General features: G+C 36.7%; 1 protein-coding gene across 4 annotated transcripts in view; it reads right to left on the reverse strand.

Annotated features, from left to right (window-relative positions):
- Positions 1–21,507: 21,507 nt before the first annotated feature.
- Positions 21,508–23,431, reverse strand: part of LOC126284067 (protein angel homolog 2-like) — a 166,854-nt gene continuing 164,930 nt past the window's right edge. For all 4 annotated transcript variants that reach the window (XM_049982693.1, XM_049982692.1, XM_049982695.1 and 1 more), the window contains one exon: positions 21,508–22,722. In XM_049982693.1, coding sequence (XP_049838650.1) covers positions 22,566–22,722 — 157 coding nt within the window. In that variant the 3' untranslated portion in view covers positions 21,508–22,565. The remainder of the gene's footprint in view (positions 22,723–23,431) is intronic.

Below are 23,431 nucleotides of genomic sequence, written 5' to 3' on the forward strand. Positions count from 1 at the left end.
AATCAAATCATCAAATCAAGTCCGTGGGCCTCTTCAGATGTTGGGACATCAAAGGCTGGTGTGATGCATTTGGTGCCACTCATGCTGTGAAAAGTATTCTTCCAGCCAGTGAGGAGACAAGAAAATCAACATTATCAAATACAAAATAGCATGTTACACTTGGGACAAGGGCTTTAGTATGGTAGACAGCTGACAGCTCCAGCTGTGGAGCTGTTCTACATAACAGCCCAGTTACCAACAGGAAATACTCACTCACTTAATAAATTGGAAATAACGCCACTACATAAAGCCAAGATCAGTGAAATTATTTTGTCTACTCACACGACAGGACTGGACAGGAAATGCTGGAGAGGTATATTGAAAATCGAGTTTCACTCATGGTGGAGAAAGCTGCCTATCCTGGAAGAAAGCTACAGCTGCTGTACAGGATGATTACGAATCAATTTTGCCTCTAACAGTATAGAAAGGTATGCAGTGTTTAATGTAGATTCTGTTCTTATGTGTTTGTATTTAGTATTAGTATTATATACCTGTATACCACGTAATGTTAACAAACATTGTGAAAAATAAACACACTGAACAAGTCTGCACACTGCATCACCATTGATTCATAAGGGAAGCTGCAGAAGGGTCACTATGTTGTTGTTGTTGGAGGTGGTGTGGTCTTCAGTCCAGCGACTGGTTTGATGCAGCTCTCCATGCTACTCTATCTTGTGCAAGCTTCTTCATCAGTATGTCTTTGTGAAACACTCAGCAATTTCTTTTTGTGATGTAGTGGGGTAGAGAGAGAATGCAGAATCTTCGGTTGGCACCCCTATGATGGAGGGAAGTGAGTGACCACAACTCAGCTACCTACCTTCCCTCAAGCTTCCAACTTCTACACTACTGTTGCGCTAGCAGAAGATAATCTATTCCTTAATATGGTTCTCCTGAACTTAGATGTGGTAAACAAATTTAATATTTGTTCTTAACCCACTTCAATTAACAGTCAGCATAATTTTTATGCCATTAAAACACTATTTTTAATTATAAGCTAGTTTTCCATCCACTGCGCTGTCGAAACTAATGGTCTTACAGGAGAAAAAAAGAGAATAACACATTTTCTGTAGAAAATTAAACACAGTTTTATTTTGTACTTTGAAATATTTTTTGATAGAAGCCACAGTTTTCTATATGATCAACAAAAACAAAGTTACATTTAAACACCTCCCCCGTCTTTCCACCCCCTCCGCTCAAAACTGTACAAAAATTTGTGACTACACAAAATTTTCCCCCAATTTTCTTTTATTGACAGGACTAATTCTTTCCACACTCCATATGTGCATGGAATGGGAAGAAGCCCCAGTCTAGCTAGTACACTGGGAATTACCTACTGCATGCACTTCACTGTGGTTTACTGAGTATGGATGTAGACTTGCTGCAGTAATAAGCAACAACAAAAATGAGATATTCAAATCACAATTAAAGGCCAATTTCACCTTCCTAGTACATTGCCTACAATGACTTTCCAGCTAAATTTTCTAGAAAGAACTTAACTACCTCTGAGTTTTCCTTTTGCAACCCCTGCACTATCAGTTATTTAGGGTATGCCATTCTGTTAGAGTATTCTTCTTGCCAACATAATTGGAAGCAGAGTGTCACAGTACATTATTAGAGTACAGCTTAACAGAAAATGGAAGACCAAAGTATGGAGTCCCACCCAAATGGTCATTAATGGGTATGTTCCTTTTCATAAATGATCTTTTGACTTCAAATAACTGTTTGCCCATGAATGAAGCAGACTGAACTCTAGCATACAGGACCCAGATCAGATGACAGTTGAGAAACCTTAAATTTATTCAAAGCAAAATCGTTTTCAGTTTGCTCTCAGAAAGACTTGTATTATGGAAAAAAAGGCTAACTATAATGACAGAAATTGTCCAACTGGACAACAATCTAAAATGTAGATACCACATAGATGAATTTATCAATAACTGCTGTTCAGGATACTTGGCACTTAGCAATATCTCTGATTGTGCTGACATGCAGACAAATGTGGTGGTGTACTGTATTTTCTTACTGTATTATGAATTGTTGGAAATAGTGAACTGCTCATCCTCAAGAATCCTGACACTCACTACACAGTACACTAATTCATTAACAATCGTTTTTAGTAGCTAAATTCTAGTAGAAATGTGAGTTACACAAAAACAGTTTGTTTTGTCTAGGGCTGAGTAGGACATTTTGATGCAAATAGACTTCCATTAGACATTAAGAGAGGACCTGGGAAGTGCTACAATATTTTTAAAAAATCTTATTACCAGCAATCAAATAATTTACTGATAACCTAGACTCGTGACATGAAGATCCCTGTTAGTTACTTCACAAATAAGAATATTGTAAACAAACACGCTTGCTTACAGATGATGCTGTTGTGGTCTTCAAGCCCATAGATTGGTTTCATGCAGCTCTCCATGCTACTTTATCCTGTGCAAGCCTCTTCCTCTCCGAGTAACTACTGTAACCTACATCCTTCTTAATCTGCTTAGTGTATTCATGACTTGATCTCCCTCTACTATTTTTACCCTCCATGCTTGCCTCGAATACTAAATTGGTGATCTCTTGATGCCTCAGAACATGTCCTACCAAACGATCCCTTCTTCTAGTCAAGTTGTGCCACAAATTTCTCTTCTATCCAATTCTATTCAATATCTCCTCATTAGTTGTGATCTACCCATCTAATCTTTTGTAACATCACATTTCTAAAGCTTATATTCTCTTCTTGTCTAAACTATTCATTGCCCATGTTTCACTGCCATACATGGCTACACTCCATTCAAATACTTCCAGATAAGATTTCCTGACACTTAATGCTATATTTGATGTTAACAAGTTACTCTTCTTCAGAAACATTTCCCTAGACATAGCCAGTCTACATTTTACATCCTCTCTACTCCAACCATCATCAGTTATTTTGCTTCACAAACAACAGAATGCATTTACTACTTCAAGTGTCTCGTTTCCCAAGATAATTCTCTCAGCATGAGCTGATTTAATTCACATTCCATTATCCTTGTTTCACTTTTGGTGATATTCATCTTACATCCTCTTTTCAAAACACTGTCCATTCTGTTCAACTGCTCTTCCAGGTCCTTTGCTGTCTCTGACAAAACTACAGTGTCATTAGCAAACCTCAAAGTTTTTATTTCTTTTTCACTGAATTTTAATCCCTACTATAAATTTATGTTTTGTTTCCTTTACTGATTGTTCAGTGTACAGCTTGAATAACACTGGGGATAGGCTACAGCCCATCTAATTCCCATCTCAATCTTTGCTTCCCTTTCATGTTCTTCAACTCTCATTACTGTCATTTGGTTCCTGTAAAATTTGTAAATAGCCTTTTGCTCTCTGTATTTCACCCCTGCCACCTTCAGAATTTTGAAATTGAGTATTCCAGTCAACATTGCCAAAAGCTTTCTGTAAATCTACAAACGCCAGAAACGTAGGTTTGCCTTTCTTTAACCTGAAAGTTAGGTTATAGAGTCACTATTGTCTCGTGTGTTTCAACATTTCTAAAGAATCCAAACTGATCTTTGCTGAGGTCAGCTTTTACCAGTTTTTCCATTCGACTGTATATAATTCATGTTAGTATCTTGCAACTGTGACTTACTAAACTGATAGTTCGGTAATTTTCACATCTGTCAACGTCTGCTGTCTTTGAGATTGGAATAATTATATTCTTTTTGAAGTCTGAGTGTTTTTGACTGTCTCATACATCTTGCTCACCAGATGGAAGAGTTTTGTCATGGCTGGTTCTCCAAGGCTATCAGTAGTTCTAATGGAATGTTGTCAACTCTCGGGGCCTTGTTCCGACCAAGGTCTTTCAGTGCTCTATCAAATTCTCCACACATATCATATCTCCAATTTCACCTTTATCTCTGTCCTATTCCATTTCCATAGTACTGCCCTCAAGTACATCACTCTTGTATAGATTCTCTATATGCTCCTTCCACCTTTCTGCTTTCCCTTCTTTGTTTAGGACTGGTTTTCTAATGGAATGTTGTCAACTCTCGGGGCTTTGTTCCGACTTAGGTCTTTCAGTGCTCTATCAAATTCTCCACACACTATCATATCTCCCATTTCACCTTTATCTCTGTCCTATTCCATTTCCATAGTACTGCCCTCAAGTACATCACTCTTGTATAGATCCTCTATATGCTCCTTCCACCTTTCTGCTTTCCCTTCTTTGTTTAGGACTGGTTTTCCATCTGAGCTCATGATATTCACAGAGGTGGTTCTCTTTCCTCCAAATGTCTTTTTAATTTTTCTGTAAGCAGTATGTATCTTACCTCTAGTGATATGTACTTTTACATGCTTCCATTTGTCCTCTCGCAATCCCTGTTTAGCCATTTTGCGCTTCATGATTGATTGATTGATTTCTTTATTAATCCATGTAACAATTTACATTTTGTGGATTCTGTCAGCAATATCATATACAATACAATATACCTACACTTTATACACATAAAACTAGCATTTACTCACATTTTTGAGGTATCTTACATTAGTTTTATATCCTTGTGTAATTTTCTTACAATACTGTACAACTCTGGATTTCATATTAGAATTATTTCCTCATGTATTAAAATGCAAGCTACTTTAATTACACTACATGTTTTAATTCAGATAGTCCGTTACTGCATAACAACTTTTGTTTACTAAAGAAATTTTAGTTTTGTTTTGAACTGTCCAATTGTGTCAGTATCTTTTATATTTTGGGGTAATTTATAATATAATTTAACGGCATTGTATAAAAAGCTCTGCTAAGTTTTAACTTTATTTTTCCTCTCTAGATGCAGATTGTATTGGTTTCTAGTTTCATAGATGTGTATTAAAGAATTTTTCATATAGAAGTCAATTTTTTTTTTTTTTTTTTTTTACATACATAATACCTTGATAAATGTATTCACAGGGGACAGTTAGGATTTCCAGCTTTTGGAAATGTTCAAGGCAGTGAGCCCTACTGCCACTTATTATACGAATTGCTATTTTCTGTAATTTGAAAACTATTTTAATATTTTTACTGTTGACTCCACAAAATGTTATTCCATAGGTAATAACAGAGTGGATATATGAAAAATATACAGATCTGACACATGTAGTATCACGCACTACAGTCAGAATTCTAAGAGCATAGCATGCTGTAGCGATTCTGTTACTAAGTATTTTAATATGTTCTTGCCACTTTAACTATCAACATGCATACCAAGAAATTTTGTGTAGTCTACACATTCTATAGTTTCATCGTTTAACTTAAAGTTGTTATAGTGTGTTTTTTTGCAGACATAGAAGTTAACAGCATTGGTTTTTTTTATTATTTAGTATTAGTTTATTATTGGATGCCCACTCATATACACTGTTTAGTGTTTGTTCGGCTTTTTCTTTCAGTGCATCTGGTGATTTGTCACTGATTAGAACATTTGAGTCATCTGCAAACAATATTGTTTTTCCATGCTTGATGCTCTGTGGGAAGTCATTTATGCAAATGAGGAATAGTATTGGGCCAAGGACACTGCCCTGTGGGACACCTATATTTACATAATTTGGGTCTGAAGAATACTTTACAATATAGTTTGAGAAACTTGAAATATGTGAGATTTCAGTTATCTGTCTTCTATTTTTTAGATATGACTGGAACCACTTTTTCACAAGCCCCCTTATTCCCAGTTCATCTAACTTATTTAACAATATGTTGAGGTCTACTGTATCAAATGCTTTAGTTAGATTAAGAAATATACCTGTTGTGTAGTTCCCTTTATCTAATGCTTCTAGAATGTGTTTTGTGAGGTGTGCTGTTGCTGATTCTGTGCTTTCCCCTGATCGAAATCCAAACTGCTCAACAGACAGTAAGTCGTATTTATTTAAATAATTCATTAGCCTATCTTTCATAATAGTTTCTAATATTTTTGCAAAGCATGAGAGTAGAGAAATTGGACTATAATTTTAAATTTTTCCTGCATCACCTTTTTTGAAGAGAGGTAGTAATTTAGCATATTTTAAATAGTGTGGAAAGTAGCTCTGCTTGAAAGATTGATTTATAATATCAACTAAAGATGGAAGTAGGCTCTTGATACAGTCCTTAATTATAAAAATGGGGATTTCATCCAGACCAGCTGAGTTTTTGTTTTTCAGTTTGCTGACTGCTTTATAGACTTCTTCCTGTGTTGTAGGGAATAACACCATTGAGTGTGATACACCATTATTTGGCTTTTTGACCTGTAATTTTATTCCTATGCTACTTAAATAATCATTTATATAGTTTGCCAAATATATTGGGTCTTTTATTAGAGTCCCTTCCTCTTTGATTTTCAAGTTTGACAGATTCATTTTCCTGGTACCAGTTTCCTGCTTCACAATCTTCATACTGCCTTATTTTTGTTTTCCGCAGAGAGCACTGGTTTGGAGTTATGAGCTCTCTTTGCTGCATATGCTTTCCAATATCTTTTTTAAAAGATTGAGAAAGCAGGATTAGTTTGGCTGTGTTTAATGGAGCACAGGTACTTTAGTGTTTCAGACGATTTTTGATGCCTTTTGTGACCCACTTGTTTTTTCCTGCTGTTGATAATGGACATAATACTTTAGGAAATGTTTCTTCAAAATTTAATTTAAACAATGTCATGCAATTTTCGAATTTTTCATATGCATCTACCTGTGAGTATACTGAGTCCCATGTTTGTCCTGCTATCTGTTTGGCAAACTCATATCTATTTTGTTTAGAAAAAATTCGTCTTTAAATATGCATTTTCTTTGTTTCTTCTGGAGCCACTTTTATATTAATGATTTGACCTGTGTGATCATATAATCCTAGCTCTGCTACCACCACCTCAAGGTTTCTTTGCCTAAATCTGTTAATATCTGATCAACAGCTGCCTTTGAGTACTTTGTTATTCTGGTTGCGTAGTTAAGCATTGGAACTAGATTGAAACTTTGAGCAAGACTTTGTAATGAGTCCCATGTAGAATCAGGATTCAGTTTATCTACATTTAGGTCTCCACATATGAGAATGTGGTTCTTTGGAGTGGATATCTTGTCAAGAACATGATTAAGTTTGGAGAAAAAGATGTTGAAGTCTCCACTACGAGATCTGTATATACATAAGATAATCAAATGCCTGCACCTGTATTGGTCCCTGCAGTGCTGACAACTCTAAAAAACCCGAGTCGCTAGATTCAATATCAAAAGTCGCTAAAACTGGTTTTACTAGGGGTGTACTGAAAATTTTGCGCTGTGAATGGTTCAGTAAGCCAGTATGGGGATGGGGTAATAAAATATTAATAAAAATTGTCTCATACGTAATTTGCTATATTGTCTTAATTAAATGACGCATCGCTTGCAACAACATACATATAAAATACGCTAACGTCTAATTAAACATGTTATCATAATTGACGCAACACGTAAATTGTTGTTTCAATCACAGTAGTCAAATATACTAGAAATATACAACTATATTTGTAACAAAAGAAAGCAAGAACGCAAATTAATTTACAAAATATATAGATACCGGTATATATGCATACCGGTATGTGAGCTATTCATCGTCGTCATTGAGAAGATCGAATAACTCTTCTGTTTCATGCTCTGACAGAACTGTAGTTGATGAAGAGGGTTGAACTTCGCTCAAAAGATGATGTTGCAGTTCGACTGGTTTTGTCGCAAAAGAGTAACTTTTGTTGGTCCCAGTAAGCTCCAATACATCTGACAGTATGTCAAAAGATGCACAATCTTTATTTTGTTTCTTCAGATGGTCTCTCAATATGATCAAAGCAATAATGGTCTTTAACGATAATCTGTTAAGTTGTTTAGTTTTTATAATGAACTGAATATTCTTTCCACTTCTGCATTTGAATGCGGTAGGCATAGAACAGTCATTGCTAGCTGTGAAATTAAAGAATAAGGATCCTCCCCTGTGGCATTTTTATACTGCAAAACCTCACTCCAAAATCGAACAGTGTCAGTAGTGTTATTCAACCTAATGATGTTGATATTATGCCATTCTTGCAGCATACCGTCTATGAAATCGCCACTAAAATCCCATTCTTTGGCTACATCCGCTACAGAATTATTTTTATTCCGTTTTAGTGTTTCTTCAACATTCAGCATTGACATTTTTTTTCTGGATCGTAAGGTTACTTGGGAGTCTTTGTTGAATTTCTTTTATGAGCTTAAGACTAAACTGAATGCATCTCTTCTTCAAATAAACTTTATTTTCTTCAGACAAAATTGACTAAGACAATTTGTGTTTAAACATAAATCCAAGGTTCGGATTTGTGTACTTGGAACTGGTATTGTCAAATCAACAGTTGGAAAAACTATGGTTTGTCCGAGTGACTGCATGAGAAATACAAGTGCATCAATTAATTTAGTGGGGTCATCGTATTCGCCTTCAAAAGCTTTTATTGCTATTTGTACATCTTTTAAAGCATGTTTAAGGTAAAACATGTAAAGATGATTTGAGTCGTCGCAATACATTTTGTAGGTACAAAAGATCGGCAGTGTGACAATTGTCTTGAACTATGGCAAGTGAAAAATGTAGCTTTATTGTCTTGAACTATGGCAAGTGAAAAATGTAGCTTTAGTTCTTCTCACTGCTTCAGAATTCTTCGTATTGCTGGTTCAATTGAAAGCCAACATGTTGCACAGACCTTCAACATTTATAGTGGCTGTTATCCACAATTTATTGTCTCATAAACCTGTTTTCTTTTGAATGAAATGGAGAACGTTTTGTAGGTTTCCCGTACAAGAAACTCTATGTTTCTAGGTATGGTATTCACTGAGGCGTGCGAAATTGCAAGCTGAAGAGAGTGACAAATGCAACGGATCAATACCAAATGCTTCAAACCGTATTCTCTCTTGAGTTGTTCGAAAAGCCCATTGTTTATTCCAATCATTGCAGAGGCATTATCTGTCCCAATTCCTACCATATTAGCGATTGGAAGTTTGAGATCTTTCAAAGAATTCACAAGAACAGCAGCCAGATTTCTTGCATCTGCAGTTTCGACTACAGCGAGTTTGAGAAATGCTGATCTAATGGTTTGGTTGTTTACACTATAGTACCGTATAACGATTCCTAGCACTTTAGATATTGATACATCTGTGGATTCATCTATTAGTACGCTGTATTTTTGGTTACCTATATCTTCAACCAATGATTATGTAAAATATAGAGCCAAAACTTCAGTTCTAATGTTAGTGCACTTTGTACGATGTAATTGCATGTTTTTAGCGCTCTCATCACCGGAAAACACCTTCTTGCACAGTATTCCTAAATGATCTACAGCTAAAATAGAACAATGTTCAGCAATAAATAAAGAAAGGACGCCTTCCACTCTGCTTGCTATTCTAACTGTAGTTTTCGGAACAATTTTCACAGGTAAGGTGGTTTGTGTTTTTTTAAATCCATTTTTTGTTTATGCTTATTAGTTTTCGAATGCTTTCTAATATCACACAATTTAGCATAAAACTCTGTTGCACATACTTGACATCTTGCTGCGGATACGTCTTTAATGACTGGTTTCAGCCACCCATTGAATTCAGGTTCTGCTTCCCACGCATCCCGATATTTTTGAGCTTACTGTTTCTTCTTCTGCGGTAAATCCATTATGTGAGCCACCACAACGTAAGTTTCACCAATTTATAATCACTGAAAATACATTAAAACCCAGGCGAACTAGATGTCATGAAACAATCTACTCACTCGGTAACTCGATATCAGTCCTATTGTTCATTGTTTAAAACGTAATAATGTCTGAGATACCCTTACCGAATTGTTCTTGCGTTACCACTGTGCATGTGGTAATAATTTGACTGCGAGTTAACATTTCGAAAAATTAGAGGTTGCTGGACAGAAATGTATTTTATTATAATTAATATTACGTATGTTTTTAGTCAATTCGTAAGAAAAAGGGAGTTGAAGAATTGTACAGGGTGTCCTAAAAGTCTTTCCCTGATTACATAAATTGATAGCTCATCCTAGACGTAAGATACAAATATGAAACTGGTGTCTAATTGTTTACAAACTATCAAAGTTTTTTTTCGCACGTCAGTATACGTCCACATCGTTCAAACCTTGTTGCCCAATGACAGTACAAGTCGATATGACTTTGGGGTCGAAATGCTATCACGTATTGAGGACGATGATGGTTATCTCAGATGAATCGCCTTTTCCGACGAAGCGACCTTTTTTGTCAGTGGAGTAGTGAATCGCCATAATGTGCGCATTTGGGGTTCAAAACCCCCTGGCGAGGTCATGGAGTGCACCAGAGGCAGTCCAAAGGTGAATGTTTGGTGCGCGCTATTGCACGATCGAATTATCGGGCGATTCTTCGTCGCTGAGGCTATCATCATATCTGCAGTGTATCTGGACATGTTGCAACTGTATGCTGTTCCTCAGCTGCTTCAGTATCACCCCGAGGTCTTGTTTCATCAAGACGGTGCCCCGCCTCATTGGGGTTTGGGCGTCCGTGCCTATCTCGATATGACCTTTCCTGGGCGATGGATTGGTCGTGATGGGCCAACGGTTTGGCCTCCACGCTCTCCTAATATAACCCCACCAGACTTCTTTTTATGGGTTTATGTCAAGGACGAGGTCTACCGAACACGTGTACCAGATCTTGAAACCCTGCGCCAACGGATTACTACAGTCGTTGAATCGATACCTCCAGTGATGTTGGCTAATGTGTGGAAGAAACCTGAATATCGCCTAGGTGTTCTACGTGCTACCAAGGATGTTTATGTGGAGGTTTACTGATGTTTGAAAAAAAAACCTTTGATAGTTTGTAAACAATTAGACACCAGTTTCATATTTGTATCTTACTTCTAGACTGAGTTATCAATTTACGTAATCAGAGAAAGAATTTTCGGACATCCTGTAGATCGATACGCTATCGACGATAACAGGCTAGTGGGTAATGAATAATGAATTGTTCTATAGTCAAGGTTTTCTTACTCTGTCGGCAATTCCCACATTCAGGTTAACTGAATGCTGAACAATGCTACATGATCTGCTAAGAACTTAATTTAACTTAGTAAATCTAGAAGAAAGTCAGTGTAATACCCATTCTACAGTTAAAATCTTAGTTTTGTTAATGAAAATACTGGCCCAAAATAGTTTTCATTTGTACTTCAAAAGTCATCAGTACTCCAAAGTCGCCAGATAGGTCGCTAAATAATTATTGTCGCTAAAAAGGTTTTTTTTTCTTTTTTTGTCGCTAAGACGAAGGCAAAAGTCGACATTTCTAGCGACAAAGTCGCTAAATTGTCAACTGTCACCAGTTCAAAATGTTGCTCTTCACTGATTACACTTAAATCGCTTCTGGTCTTTAATTTTGTTTTACATAAATACAATACCCTCCACACTCCATAGAACTCCTACAGTATGCACACGCTAAATTATAAGACTGCAAGACTAATTGATTAATTTCAGACTCATTGCACCAATGCTCAGTGAGACAAACAACTGAGCACTCTGTAGACTCCAGCTCCACTTCTAACTGTTGGGTCTTATTTGCTAGGGAACATATATTTTGGCTAACAACTGTTTAGTAATTTTTGCCAATACTGTTTGCATTCCCACATTTTTCGTTTTAATGTTGTTCTGTGTTGGTTCAACTGCTTCCTTATTACGATTACACTCGCGTTTTTTGTTTGCATATGGTATTCTTGGATAGTCAATCGCTGCAGACCGTATTAGTTTGCTTATTTTTAATAATTTTACATAATTCCAGGAGCTATTTGCTGAAAGTCATTGCACCTAGTCTGTTTAGGTGCAGACCATCCCTACCCAGACATTTGCCGTCGAGAAATTTATTTGGGTCAACAAATACAACACCAAGTTCGTCGCACTGTTGTCTGATGCCAGTGTTTATTTTTTTTTGTATACGCGTTACTCACTGATCTTATTTGTAGAATTCCGTTGATAACAATTCTGGAGCTTGTAAACAAACCTTTGGATGACCGAATTACATTACGAATATCATTTATGATTTCTTCTTGTCTGCTGCTTCTAATGGAGATTGTCCCTACGAGAATTATCACACGCCTTTAAAATTTGTGTTGGAATCATTGTTGTTTTGGTTGGATTTTTCCATGTTCCTAATGTTGTTGAAATGCTTCGCAATCTGCTGTGGTCGGATTCCAGGGCGAACGATCTGTTTTGCTTTCACATTCATCTTTTTTCTTATATGTCACAGTTTTACAGATTTACCGCACGAATCGTTTTCCGCTACTGTTTTCACTGGGATTTGCATATGCGAGTTTACACAGGTTTGTTTACTTATCAGTAACGGAGTTCGCACGCGGGAGTTTACGGAATTTCCACATGTTTCGCTTTCTGCCACTGTTTTTGCCGGAATATGCACATGTAAGTTTTTACAGTTTTGTTTTTTGCTCAGGAACGGCGTTTGCACACATTTGTTTGTTCTGTGATGGGTTTCCACATACGCAGCTTGCCGATTCACTTTTTAGCTTTGCGTTTTCTTCTTTCAGAGAGAGTTCCGATATCGCTTTGTAACACTTTTTTTTGACTTTAAGGTACTTACAAGTTCTGATGTTTCCCACTGCAAACAGTCGGTGCATGTCCACGGAACTTCGTCACTAATGAATTTCAGGTTCACTTTTGCGCACTTCTCATGAAGCCAAAAATTGCACTTTACGCTTCATAAGATTCCTTTTATCACACGTTTTCTTCATTGCTTGCATGTAGAACCAGATTTTTTTTTTTTTCCTTTTTGGTAGAGACAGACGTGTCGTTCCACTTTTCATTCGGCGCCACGTCTGTCCATCTTATTTTTAAGACTTTTTATTCCATTTTGCCTGCTTCATTTACTGCATTTTTATATTTTCTCCTTTCATCAATTACATCTTCTGTTACCCAAGGATTTCTACTATCACTCTTTTTTTTTTTTACCTGTGATCCTCTGTTGCCATCACTATTTCATCGCTCAAAGCTACCCATTCTTCTACTGTATTTGTTTCCCCTGTTCTTGTCAATCGTTCCTTAATGCTCTCACTGAAACTCTCTAGAGCCTCTGGTTCTGTCAGTTTATCCACGTCCCATCTCCTTAAATTCCCACCTTTTTGCAGTCTCTTCAGTTTTAATCTACATTTCATAACCAATAGATTGTGGTCAGTGTCCACATCTGCCCCTTACAATTTAAAACCTGGTTCCTAAATCTCTGTCTTACCATTATATTTAACCTACCTGAAACCTTCCAGCGACTCCAGGCCTCTTCCATGTATACAACCTTCTTTCATGATTCTTGAACCAAGTGTTAGCTATGATTAAGTTATGCACTGTGCAAAATTCTACCAGATGGCTTCCTCTTTCATTCCTTATGCCCTGTCCATATTCACCTACTTTTTCTTTTCTTCCTTTTTTTACTATCAAATTCCACTCCTGCACGACTATTAAATTTTCATCTCCATTAACAATCTGAATACTTTCTTTTATTACATTGTGCACTTCTTCTTCATATATGGAGCTAATTGGCACATAAAGTTGTACTACTGTGGTGGGCCTGGGCCTCAGGTCTATCTTGGCTACAATAATGTGTGCACTATGCTGTTCACAGTAGCATATCTGTCTTCCTATTTTCTTATTGATTATTAAATCCACTACTGCAGTGTGGCTTCAGCTGCCAGAGACTACAGTCATGTGCATGTGAGTTGCGTTTGTGATATTGAGTCTCTGGTATATTTTTGAAAAAGGCCTTGTTGGCTGAAAGCTGCAACTCAGTAAGAATAGGAAGATAAAATAATGAAAAACAAAAGTGGAAAGTGAGAAAGGTGGTAACACACACACACACACACACACACACACACACACACACACACACACACACAGGGAGAAAAATGTTTGTAAATATACATAAAAGGGCAGGTATACACTCGCACACATACACATATCCATCCGCACATACATAGACACAAGCAAACATTTGTAAAGGCAAAATATCTGCTTGTGTCTGTATGTGGTGCGGACGGATATGTGTGTGTGTGTGTGTGTGTGTGTGTGTGTGTGTGTGTGTGTGTGTGTGTGCGCGCGCGATTGTATATCTGTCCTTTCTTCCCCCTAAGGTAAGTCTTCCCACTCCCGGGATTGGAATGACTTCTTACCATCTCCCTGAAAACCCAAATCCTTTCGTCTTTCCTGATGAAGCAACCATTGGTTGCGAAAGCTTGAATTTTGTGTGTATGTTTGTGTGTCTATCGACATTCCAGCACTTTTGTTTGGTAAGTCACATCATCTTTGTTTTTAGATATATTTTTCCCACGTGGAATGTTTCCCTCTATTATATTCTTAACTACTGAATAAAAATGAAGTAGATGGGAACATAACATCAAGATCTATGTGTGTCAAGATTCCATTACTGTTCATTGTTAAGACTGAAAAAGAAAAACACAAACATTAATTTAAAAAGAATACATATAGTGGTAATGAATAATTTTTGGAGAGGAACCATATTCTACATATCAATATATACTGAGTCGCAGACAGGCACAATGAAAAGACCGTCACAAATAATGAGTATCGACGTTCCTTTTCATAATAGTGATACATTCCACCCTGGATTTTCCATTGTTTGATTTTTTTCAGTATATATTTTGAGCCTAAAATATTGTGATGTTATATAAGAAGCCCAAAAAATATGTGCATATCAATCACAATAATCAATATAACACGTTATAAAATGATCACATCATCAAAGTTTAAACATTTTTTTTTGCCAACATCATAGTTTAACAAAACTATGTTAAATGTATTTAAAAGTCATCCAATAACTTTTCTATACATAAAGATTAGTTGGCAGGAAAAATTTGCCACAGATTTCCCTATTGTTATGCTTTGTCTATGTTCTGCAAGTGTAATATTCCACAAATATAATGGCAGTTTTGGTGGCAGGAAATTTGTTTACAATACAATCTGCAGTAGAGAGACAGTTCACATTGATAAAAACAGTGTTCATATTCATATTGGAATGTTGTATTATGAAATAATATAAATATGATTATACATTATTTCCACATGTTCACTTGAGCAATGACTCTGCAGGGTGAAAAATCTTTTGCAGATACAAAACCACTTCTTCTGACATTATCATAGGTGAACTCAAATGAGGTTTCTGACAATTCACACAGTTACAACACATGTGGTATGTAACACATCTTACACAACATTTATAATACTACAGCTAAAGTATGCAAAGCGAAACAAGACTATTTGGATGTAATATTAAAAAAACGAAGTGCCTGGCTGCAGTATTATAAGTAGACAGGAATGTAAAGGGGATAAAAATTATCCAAACATGTGACAAGTTTTTGAAACTTCCTGAGGGATTAAAATTGTGCTGGCCCAGGAAATTTTGCTGGCAGTGTTCTTACCGACAGAGGTATCTAATGTATGTATGATGACGTACCTTTGCAGCTTCAGTTCTGTTGATTGCTTTTGTTTGTGAGTGCACTGCAAGTAGATCCCCGAAAATGTAGCATCTACTTTTGGCAAAATGAATTTTACTTTTTAAAAATGTTATCACACTACATGCTTGGAGACTATACCTTAATGCTTTGAAACTGACTGCTAAAAAGTGGTGACTGGGCTGTTTCCTTTTGCAAGAACTTCAACAGTTTATTTTGCAGGTTTTCTTCTTTTGGCTCTAATTCATCTTTCAACAAATGATTGTTTATGTTGAGAAACAGCAGCATTTGCTGCCAGTGAACAGGGTGCTTCTCTGACTTAAGGTGTTCCATGACATCATTAAATAATTTTGCTTTTTGGTATTTTGGACCACAATTAGTATCTATATTCATATTTATTGTGAATGTTAATTTCCCACGTACTAACTGTTTGTGTATGTTTTATTCTATTACATTTCAGGTAAAATTGTTGCACACTGATGTGACAACAGTTATGCAAAAACTGCAGTACTTATCAAACATGGACATCGATTAACAACATAACAGAAAAATGTGGGCTTCGCTTGCTACAGTGAGTTCCTACTATTGCTAACATTAGTAAATAACGTTCATGTGCATGAAGGCCGGTAAAGAATCGGTTATCAAGCTAAATAACATGATGTTACATCACATTGGTACTTGATATATAAAGCAGATACCTGAAAAACAGAATAAAGGCATCATTAACAACAAAAAATCATAAAAACAGTATACAGCTCACTACGGGGAGATGAAGAATCAACTCTGTAACCTGGGACTGACTTTGGTAACCAGTTAAGTTTAGTCTGTTGCTCATTGTATGGATCTTATGCACGGCGCTTTGACAGGATGTTTCACAAACTACTGATACAGATAATATGACACACACACACACACACACACACACACACACACACACACACAGCATACAAGATGACTTGGACAGGATTTGTGATTGGTGTAAAGAATGGCAGCTAACTCTAAATATAGATAAATGTAAATTAATGCAGATGGATAGAAAAAGAATCTCATAATGTTTGAATACGCCATTAGTAGTGCAGTGCTTGACAGTCACGTCGATTAAATATTTGGGCATAACATTGCAGAGTGATATGAAGTGGGACAAGCATGTAATGGCAGTTGTGGGGAAGGCGGATAGTCATCTTCGGTTCATTGGTAGAATTTTGGGAAGATGTGGTTCATCTGTAAAGGAGACCGCTTATAAAACACTAATACGACGTATTCTTGAGTACTGCTCAAGCATTTGGGATCCCTTTCAGCGCGGATTGAGGGAGGACATATAAGCAATTCAGAGGCGGGCTGCTAGATTTGTTACTGGTAGGTTTGATCATCACGCAAGTGTTACGGAAATGCTTCAGGAACTCAGGTGGGAGTGTCTGGAGGAAAGGAGGCGTTCTTTTCGTGAATCACTACTGAGGGAATTTAGAGAACCAGCATTTGAGGCTGACTGCAGTGCAATTTTCCTGCCGCCAACTTATATTTCACGGAAAGACCACAAAGATAAGAGAGATTAGGGCTCGTACAGAGGCATATAGGCAGTCATTTTTCCCTCATTCTGTGTGGGGGCGTGGAACAGGGCGAGAAGATGCTAGTTGTGGCACGAGGTACCCTCCGCCACACACTGTATGGTGGATTGCGGAGTATGTATAGAGATTTAGATGTATGTGAAAAATGCCAAATTGCACCATGGTATAAAAACCACTGTGAAGTGTAGATCCTCGTTTAATTAAGTGGGTCAGTCAGTTAAAACATCAGGACAGCAAGGGCGTAGAACCTCCTATAGAACCACATTAGTAAACCATTGCAGTATTGAAGAAAGCTTTACATTACCCTAAAATCTAGTCCATTCACACTGTTAGTATACAAGCCACACAAAGCAAATACACACATCAAAAAAAGTTTTGCATCACCTCAGTTCCGTACCTGTACAGAAAATTGGAATAGAGATCAACATAATCCTCATTTCCACCCTTTTTATTGTTCATGAAAACCACACATTGCATGTTGTACCACTATACAACGAGACCTTTAGAGGTTGTAGTCCAGATTGCTATACATACCGGTACCTGTAATACCCAGTAGCACATCCTCTTGCACTGATGCATGCCTGTACTCCTCATGGCATACTATCCACAAGTTCATCAGGGCACTGTTGGTCTAGATTGTCCTACTTCTCAATGGCGATGATCCCCGAGCGGTTGGTGGGTCACATCATCCATAAACAGCCCTTTTCAATCTATCCCAGGCATGTTTGATAGGGTTGTTGAGAGCCCTTCCTGGCACAAAATATCAATGCAGATGCGATTGAACCGCGGTATTGACCGTCTAGGCATGGTTGAACTACAGACAATACATGCCATGTACATCCTTCCTGCTGGAATGACTGGAACTGATTGGCTGTCGGACCCCTCCGTCTCATAGGCACTGCTCATGCACTGTTGTTTACATCTTTGGGCGAGTTTAGTGACATCTCTGAACAGTCAAAGGGACTGTGTCTGTGATACAGTATCCATAGTCAACATCTGTGATCAGGAGTTCTGGGAACCTGGGTGATGAATAACTTTTTTTTGATGTGTGTATCTGAGGGAAGGAGCAAAAATCTATTTCCTATATACAGTGTACGTAATTCTCTCATTTTACTTCCAATTAGATAGTATGATGTAAGAAATTATAGTTTCCAAACTAAGGAAGAAAGAAACAACATACAAAAGACTAAAATTTATTTTAATGATCAGTATTTCCTAGCTTTAATTACAACATAACCAGGATTAAATATGAAGAAGAGCATTTAGGGAAGAATGAACATAATCTGACCGGTCATCTTAGATGCAGTACAATGATGAAAGATTTGGAATTCCTGTGGCATGCAGACTAACGAAACAGTACAGCAATACTGTCAAAAATTGCCTAGCAGTTGTGCTTATGGACTTCATTCATGCTGCGCCCATTGGACTGGATTCAAGCACTACATGTTGAGATATGACAATTTTGAAGCCTGTTTCTACACATTGTCAGTATAGAAGAAATTGTTGAGGATTTTCAACAGGAAGGAGTTATGCTAATTGAATAAATTTAAATAATAAATAAAAAAATCTATACACTAGAATGGTTGCAGTAATTTAATATCTGTATATAAACAGCATGATTATTGTGAAAAGTGTAGAAACATACAAATATATTGAGAAAGAATAGATTGCTACTAATCGTAAAGATGACCCATTGAGATGCAGACAGGCACAAAGAAAATAGTGCTTATTATTATAGCTTTAGGTCAGTCTTTTTCAACAAAGAAAGAAAAACAAAACACACACACACACACACACACAGTGGTGTGCAGCAAAGATGGAGGAACAGCAGGATACAGGTGGAGGGAAGAAGAGTGCTATCTGGTGGGGCGTGCAGGGACTAGATGGCGGCCTGTCGAAACTGCCAGGCGCAGATCGGTAGGTGGGCTATGGGTGGGAAAAATAGGTAAAATATTGCCCTATCAGAACCCCTCGGAGAGTATTAAAGATAAACACCAGTCCTAATTGCCCGATTGTAAAGTGACCTGTATCCAAATTATATACAAAAATAATCACTATTTCAGTATACATATAATTCGAAAATGATGCTTTGATGATCAACATTGTTCTTATGTGAAAAACACAATATAAATGTGAAATTAATACTGTAACTAATCGAAAGAAATGTATCACATGGTCAGGATGTACCAGTAAACCTATCATTATAAAATTACTACAACAATTTAAATAGAACATATAAACAAAGTACATTAATTGAATCTCCGATATATGTTAGCAGTAAAATTCAGGGACTAGTTGATTTGTTATAAACAAATTTAGAAATGTAATTGTTACCTGTTACATAATTAGTCAGAAAATGTTATATTAACTCATAACTAAGTTGAAAATAGGTTCACCTTATTCTGCACTGTGATTGTACATTTTTAGCAATGTGTATCTCATATTCGGTTTAACTTTTAATTGTGATTTTACATAAAATTGTAATTTCCATTGTAGGTAATTGTTAACTAAAGTATGAATAGAGGTCACGCAGGCGACTTGGGGCTCTCGTTTTTTGGCTAGGGTTGCGAGCAAATGTATTGTAGGCTCACTCGTTTATTGATTGTTGTGAACACTGTGTCGTTTGATGTCAACTGTGGGTACATGTGATGTAACCGGCACAGTTCACCAGGCTCGGACACCAGAGTCCTGGAAATATATTGGTGTTAAAACTGCACTGTACTTTGGAATTTATTTGGGAGTCTTGCGCAATCCTTTTCATAGGTTGCACAGCGACGAGACGAATCCAGGAATTTTACAACACCCCGAGAACTAAAAAACTCTCTCTGTTGGTAGAATTGACGTGAAAACAACAGCACGCATCGACTGGGCATTTCACTCTCTCTCTCTCTCTCTCTCTCTCTCTCTCTCTTTCTCTCTCTCTCTCACACACACACACAAAAACATTTGCAACGCAGAGGTGGGAAAATATAAACATCTCACAGGAAGCAGAAACTGAGAGGAGTAGGGAAGCGGAAAGGGCAGGTGCGTGAATTGGCAGAGGGTAGCACATATTGGGGGTGAGGGGCGGTGAAAGGGGAGGTCGTAACAGGACAGAGAGGGTGGAAACTGTTGTGTGGTGGATGTGAGGACAGTAGGTTACCATAGGTTGAGGCCGGGATAATTTTGGAAATGGAGACTGTATTGTAAGGATAACTCAAATCTGTGCAGTTCAGAAAAGCTGGTGGTGGAGGGGGGGGGGGGGGGGGGGGGTGGAACCACATAGCATGGGTTGTTAAGCAGCTATTGAAATTAAGCAAGTTCTCTTCCTAATATTGTTGATGTTTCATCCTGGTGTTCCCACTGTTTGTGCAGAAACTTATTTATCTGCAAAGGGTCAAACTTTATAGTGAGACAGGAACTCCAATATTAGTAAAGATTCTGGCCTCTTTATCATAATATTAATATGAGAACACAGATATTGAAGTACTGATTTTTAATATCAATTATACAAGGCGGCCAATGAAACATATAAATAAGGTATTTTGCCACATATGTGCATAAAGAAAATCATATTCTAGGGACGTTTATGTTTACATGGTTCATTTGCAGTAACACATGCATATGGGACAGCTGCTATGTCAATGATTAAGACAGCAGCGGAAATCAACATTTTGTAGTAACAAAGTCTGTAAATAACGTTGTCTTTGGTATTGTTATTTTGCTTCCTTTCCTGGAAGAGGAATTTTGTGGTCATTTGCCACTGTTACAGGGAATTTTGGAGTATGTTCCTAATTTTTAATATCTTCATTTTGAATAATGACTACTTCCAACTTCCATTATTATGTGGAAGCTATATTTGTTTTATAGACACTATTCTTGTATAGAGAAAGTAAGAGGAATGTGGACATTCATAATGATAATGTTACTTAAGGAAATTCCACACAATTCTGACTGTTACAATTGCAGTTTGATGAATTTACAGTACAGATTTTATAATGCAGATCATTTCACATAAGAGATTAATGCATGTGATACAACGGCAGTGATATTGTGTTGTCATAAGGGAAAAGTTAATTTACCGGTGTTGACACAAAATTTAATTTTCAGTGCAGTCTAACAAGGGCACACTTCAAATGATCCAAGAATTTAAGTGAAATCAAAGAACTGTTTCAATAATATTCAAAGCTAGAATGCAGCATCTGCTATGGTCAGTTCTGACACTGAAATTTCACACAGTTTTACATGAAATAAAGATACGACATTTTTTTATCATCCGCCTCATCCAATGAAATCTATTTATAGCCGTTCACCATGTTATGTGCAGTTATATTTTCGTGACATCGACGCAGTTGATCGACTACAGGCAATAGCAGTTAACTTTAATATCTCACGGGATATGTTAACTGCATTGAGCAACAACAAACAAAATGGCTTCCTTAATATCATAAAAACTTATTTCTGTTACAGTTGGTCACCAGTCATTTATGTATCACAAGAATTACAGGAGTAACAGCATCAACAAAAAACACAAATAATTTATTTTTTATGTACATATACTACAATGGTACAAATCGTCAACATTTACATGAAAATATACATATCATTAGAAGGCACATACTCAGTGCACACAAGAAAATTACTTTAAATTCATAAAGAAAATGTGGGAAATAGAGAGCCAGCATGGAAAAAGTACACTCACAGGAAAAAATTCCCACAAGAGAATTATGCACAAAAGATACCCATGTATAAAACAAATGAGAATTACCTCCAAATGTTACACTGTGGTAATTCTCCTTGTTAATAATACTACAACATTACATCCACTCATCTAAATCTCATTAGGTAAAATCAGAGCCACAATGTCCGAATATCACTAGCTTTCGACCTCAGCGGTAGTGGGCAACAAATGCTGTTCGGACATTATTCTATTCCCACAAAGTCATTTAAGAAAAGTTGTCCTTTGGTGTAAATATCTTCTTTTAAACATCTGTGCAAGCTGATTAAAACTAAAATAGTATAGAGTAACAAAAATTTACTGTGACAATGATATTTTTTTTCATGATATATGCACTAATCAAAACTTAAGATACTGATGTTTACTGGCACAGTCTGCCTCTTCCTGAGACAATAAAACAAAGAAACAATATGAAAGAGGGTGCAAAGAAGACAAATTCCACAGATTTTTTATTTTGTAAGTGATTAACTTAGACATATCTGTAATAAAATACACAGTGTTTCTTTTACAGCTACATTCATGTTTCTTACTGCTCATTTCACATCTTACTGTTATTAGAACACTCAACTTGATGCATCACCGTCATGTCACTCTGTTTTTTACATTAATGTTTACAAATATGCTGTACTTAATAACAAACACATGAGAGATGTATGCATGAAGTTCTGAATTAATCTCTTCCATCAACCACATCTTCACTTTTAGACTAATAAAAATGCTGCTATAATTCCTACACAGGTGTGTGTGTGTGTGTGTGTGTGTGTGTGTGTGTGTGTGTGTGTGTGTCACAATAATTACCTTCACAGCTCTCAGGCAATATTTGATCATCATCATGGAACAAGAATGAAATGTACCATCAATGGATAATGATCGGATGGATGTTCATCATTTGGAATTGGACCAACAGTTTTTGCTTCACCACGAGTAAACAGTTTGTACCTTGCTGTCATCTTCAGATTGCCTTCAGTTTTTAAACCATGAGGAACACTGTAACACGGATATTTCATATATTTACATCATTACCTTCATAACTGTTTAAAATTGTAATTAAATAATCTCAACCCGTGTTTGAATAAAGTAAGCACCAGCACTGCACCAAACAAATTTGCTAGGTAAAGAAAATTTGTATGAATAAAAACAGACAAAAAAGTGGCAGCTGTAAGACAGAAAGAGTGTATGTCTGCGATACGAAAATCTATGATCACTAAATCTTGAGACAGCAAGAACAGTAGACATCTTCTCCAGAGCCTGCATGCAGTGGGCATTTGATACAGAATTCATAAAGATAGTAAGAAAATTGAGGCACAATTCTTAGAGACTAAAAAAGAAGCTGACATCAAAATAGGGGATAGTACTACAGTTGTTAACACAGAAATAAAGCACAGATGCTTAATTTTTGAAAAGCAGTAAGGATGTTTGCCTTCTGACTTCTCATGTGACAGTACTATAATCTCACTTATTCATGCAGCCAACACACAATTTTCTTTTTTTTTGAGAGGCTTGAATGTTTGATATTTCTTGTCATAATATTATTTATAGCCGACCCCCCCCCTCTCTCCGCACTCCTCCTCTCGTAAGTTACCATGAGAATGAATTACCATTAACCAAAAGCCCAGCCTGCACATTACGTTCATTTTATTTCATCCAAATATTTTGAGGGTTAAGAATTTGTTTACAAGGTGGTATCAAAGAGAAA

The sequence above is a fragment of the Schistocerca gregaria genome, chromosome 8 (genome assembly GCF_023897955.1).
Source record: "Schistocerca gregaria isolate iqSchGreg1 chromosome 8, iqSchGreg1.2, whole genome shotgun sequence".
NCBI lineage: Eukaryota > Metazoa > Arthropoda > Insecta > Orthoptera > Acrididae > Schistocerca > Schistocerca gregaria.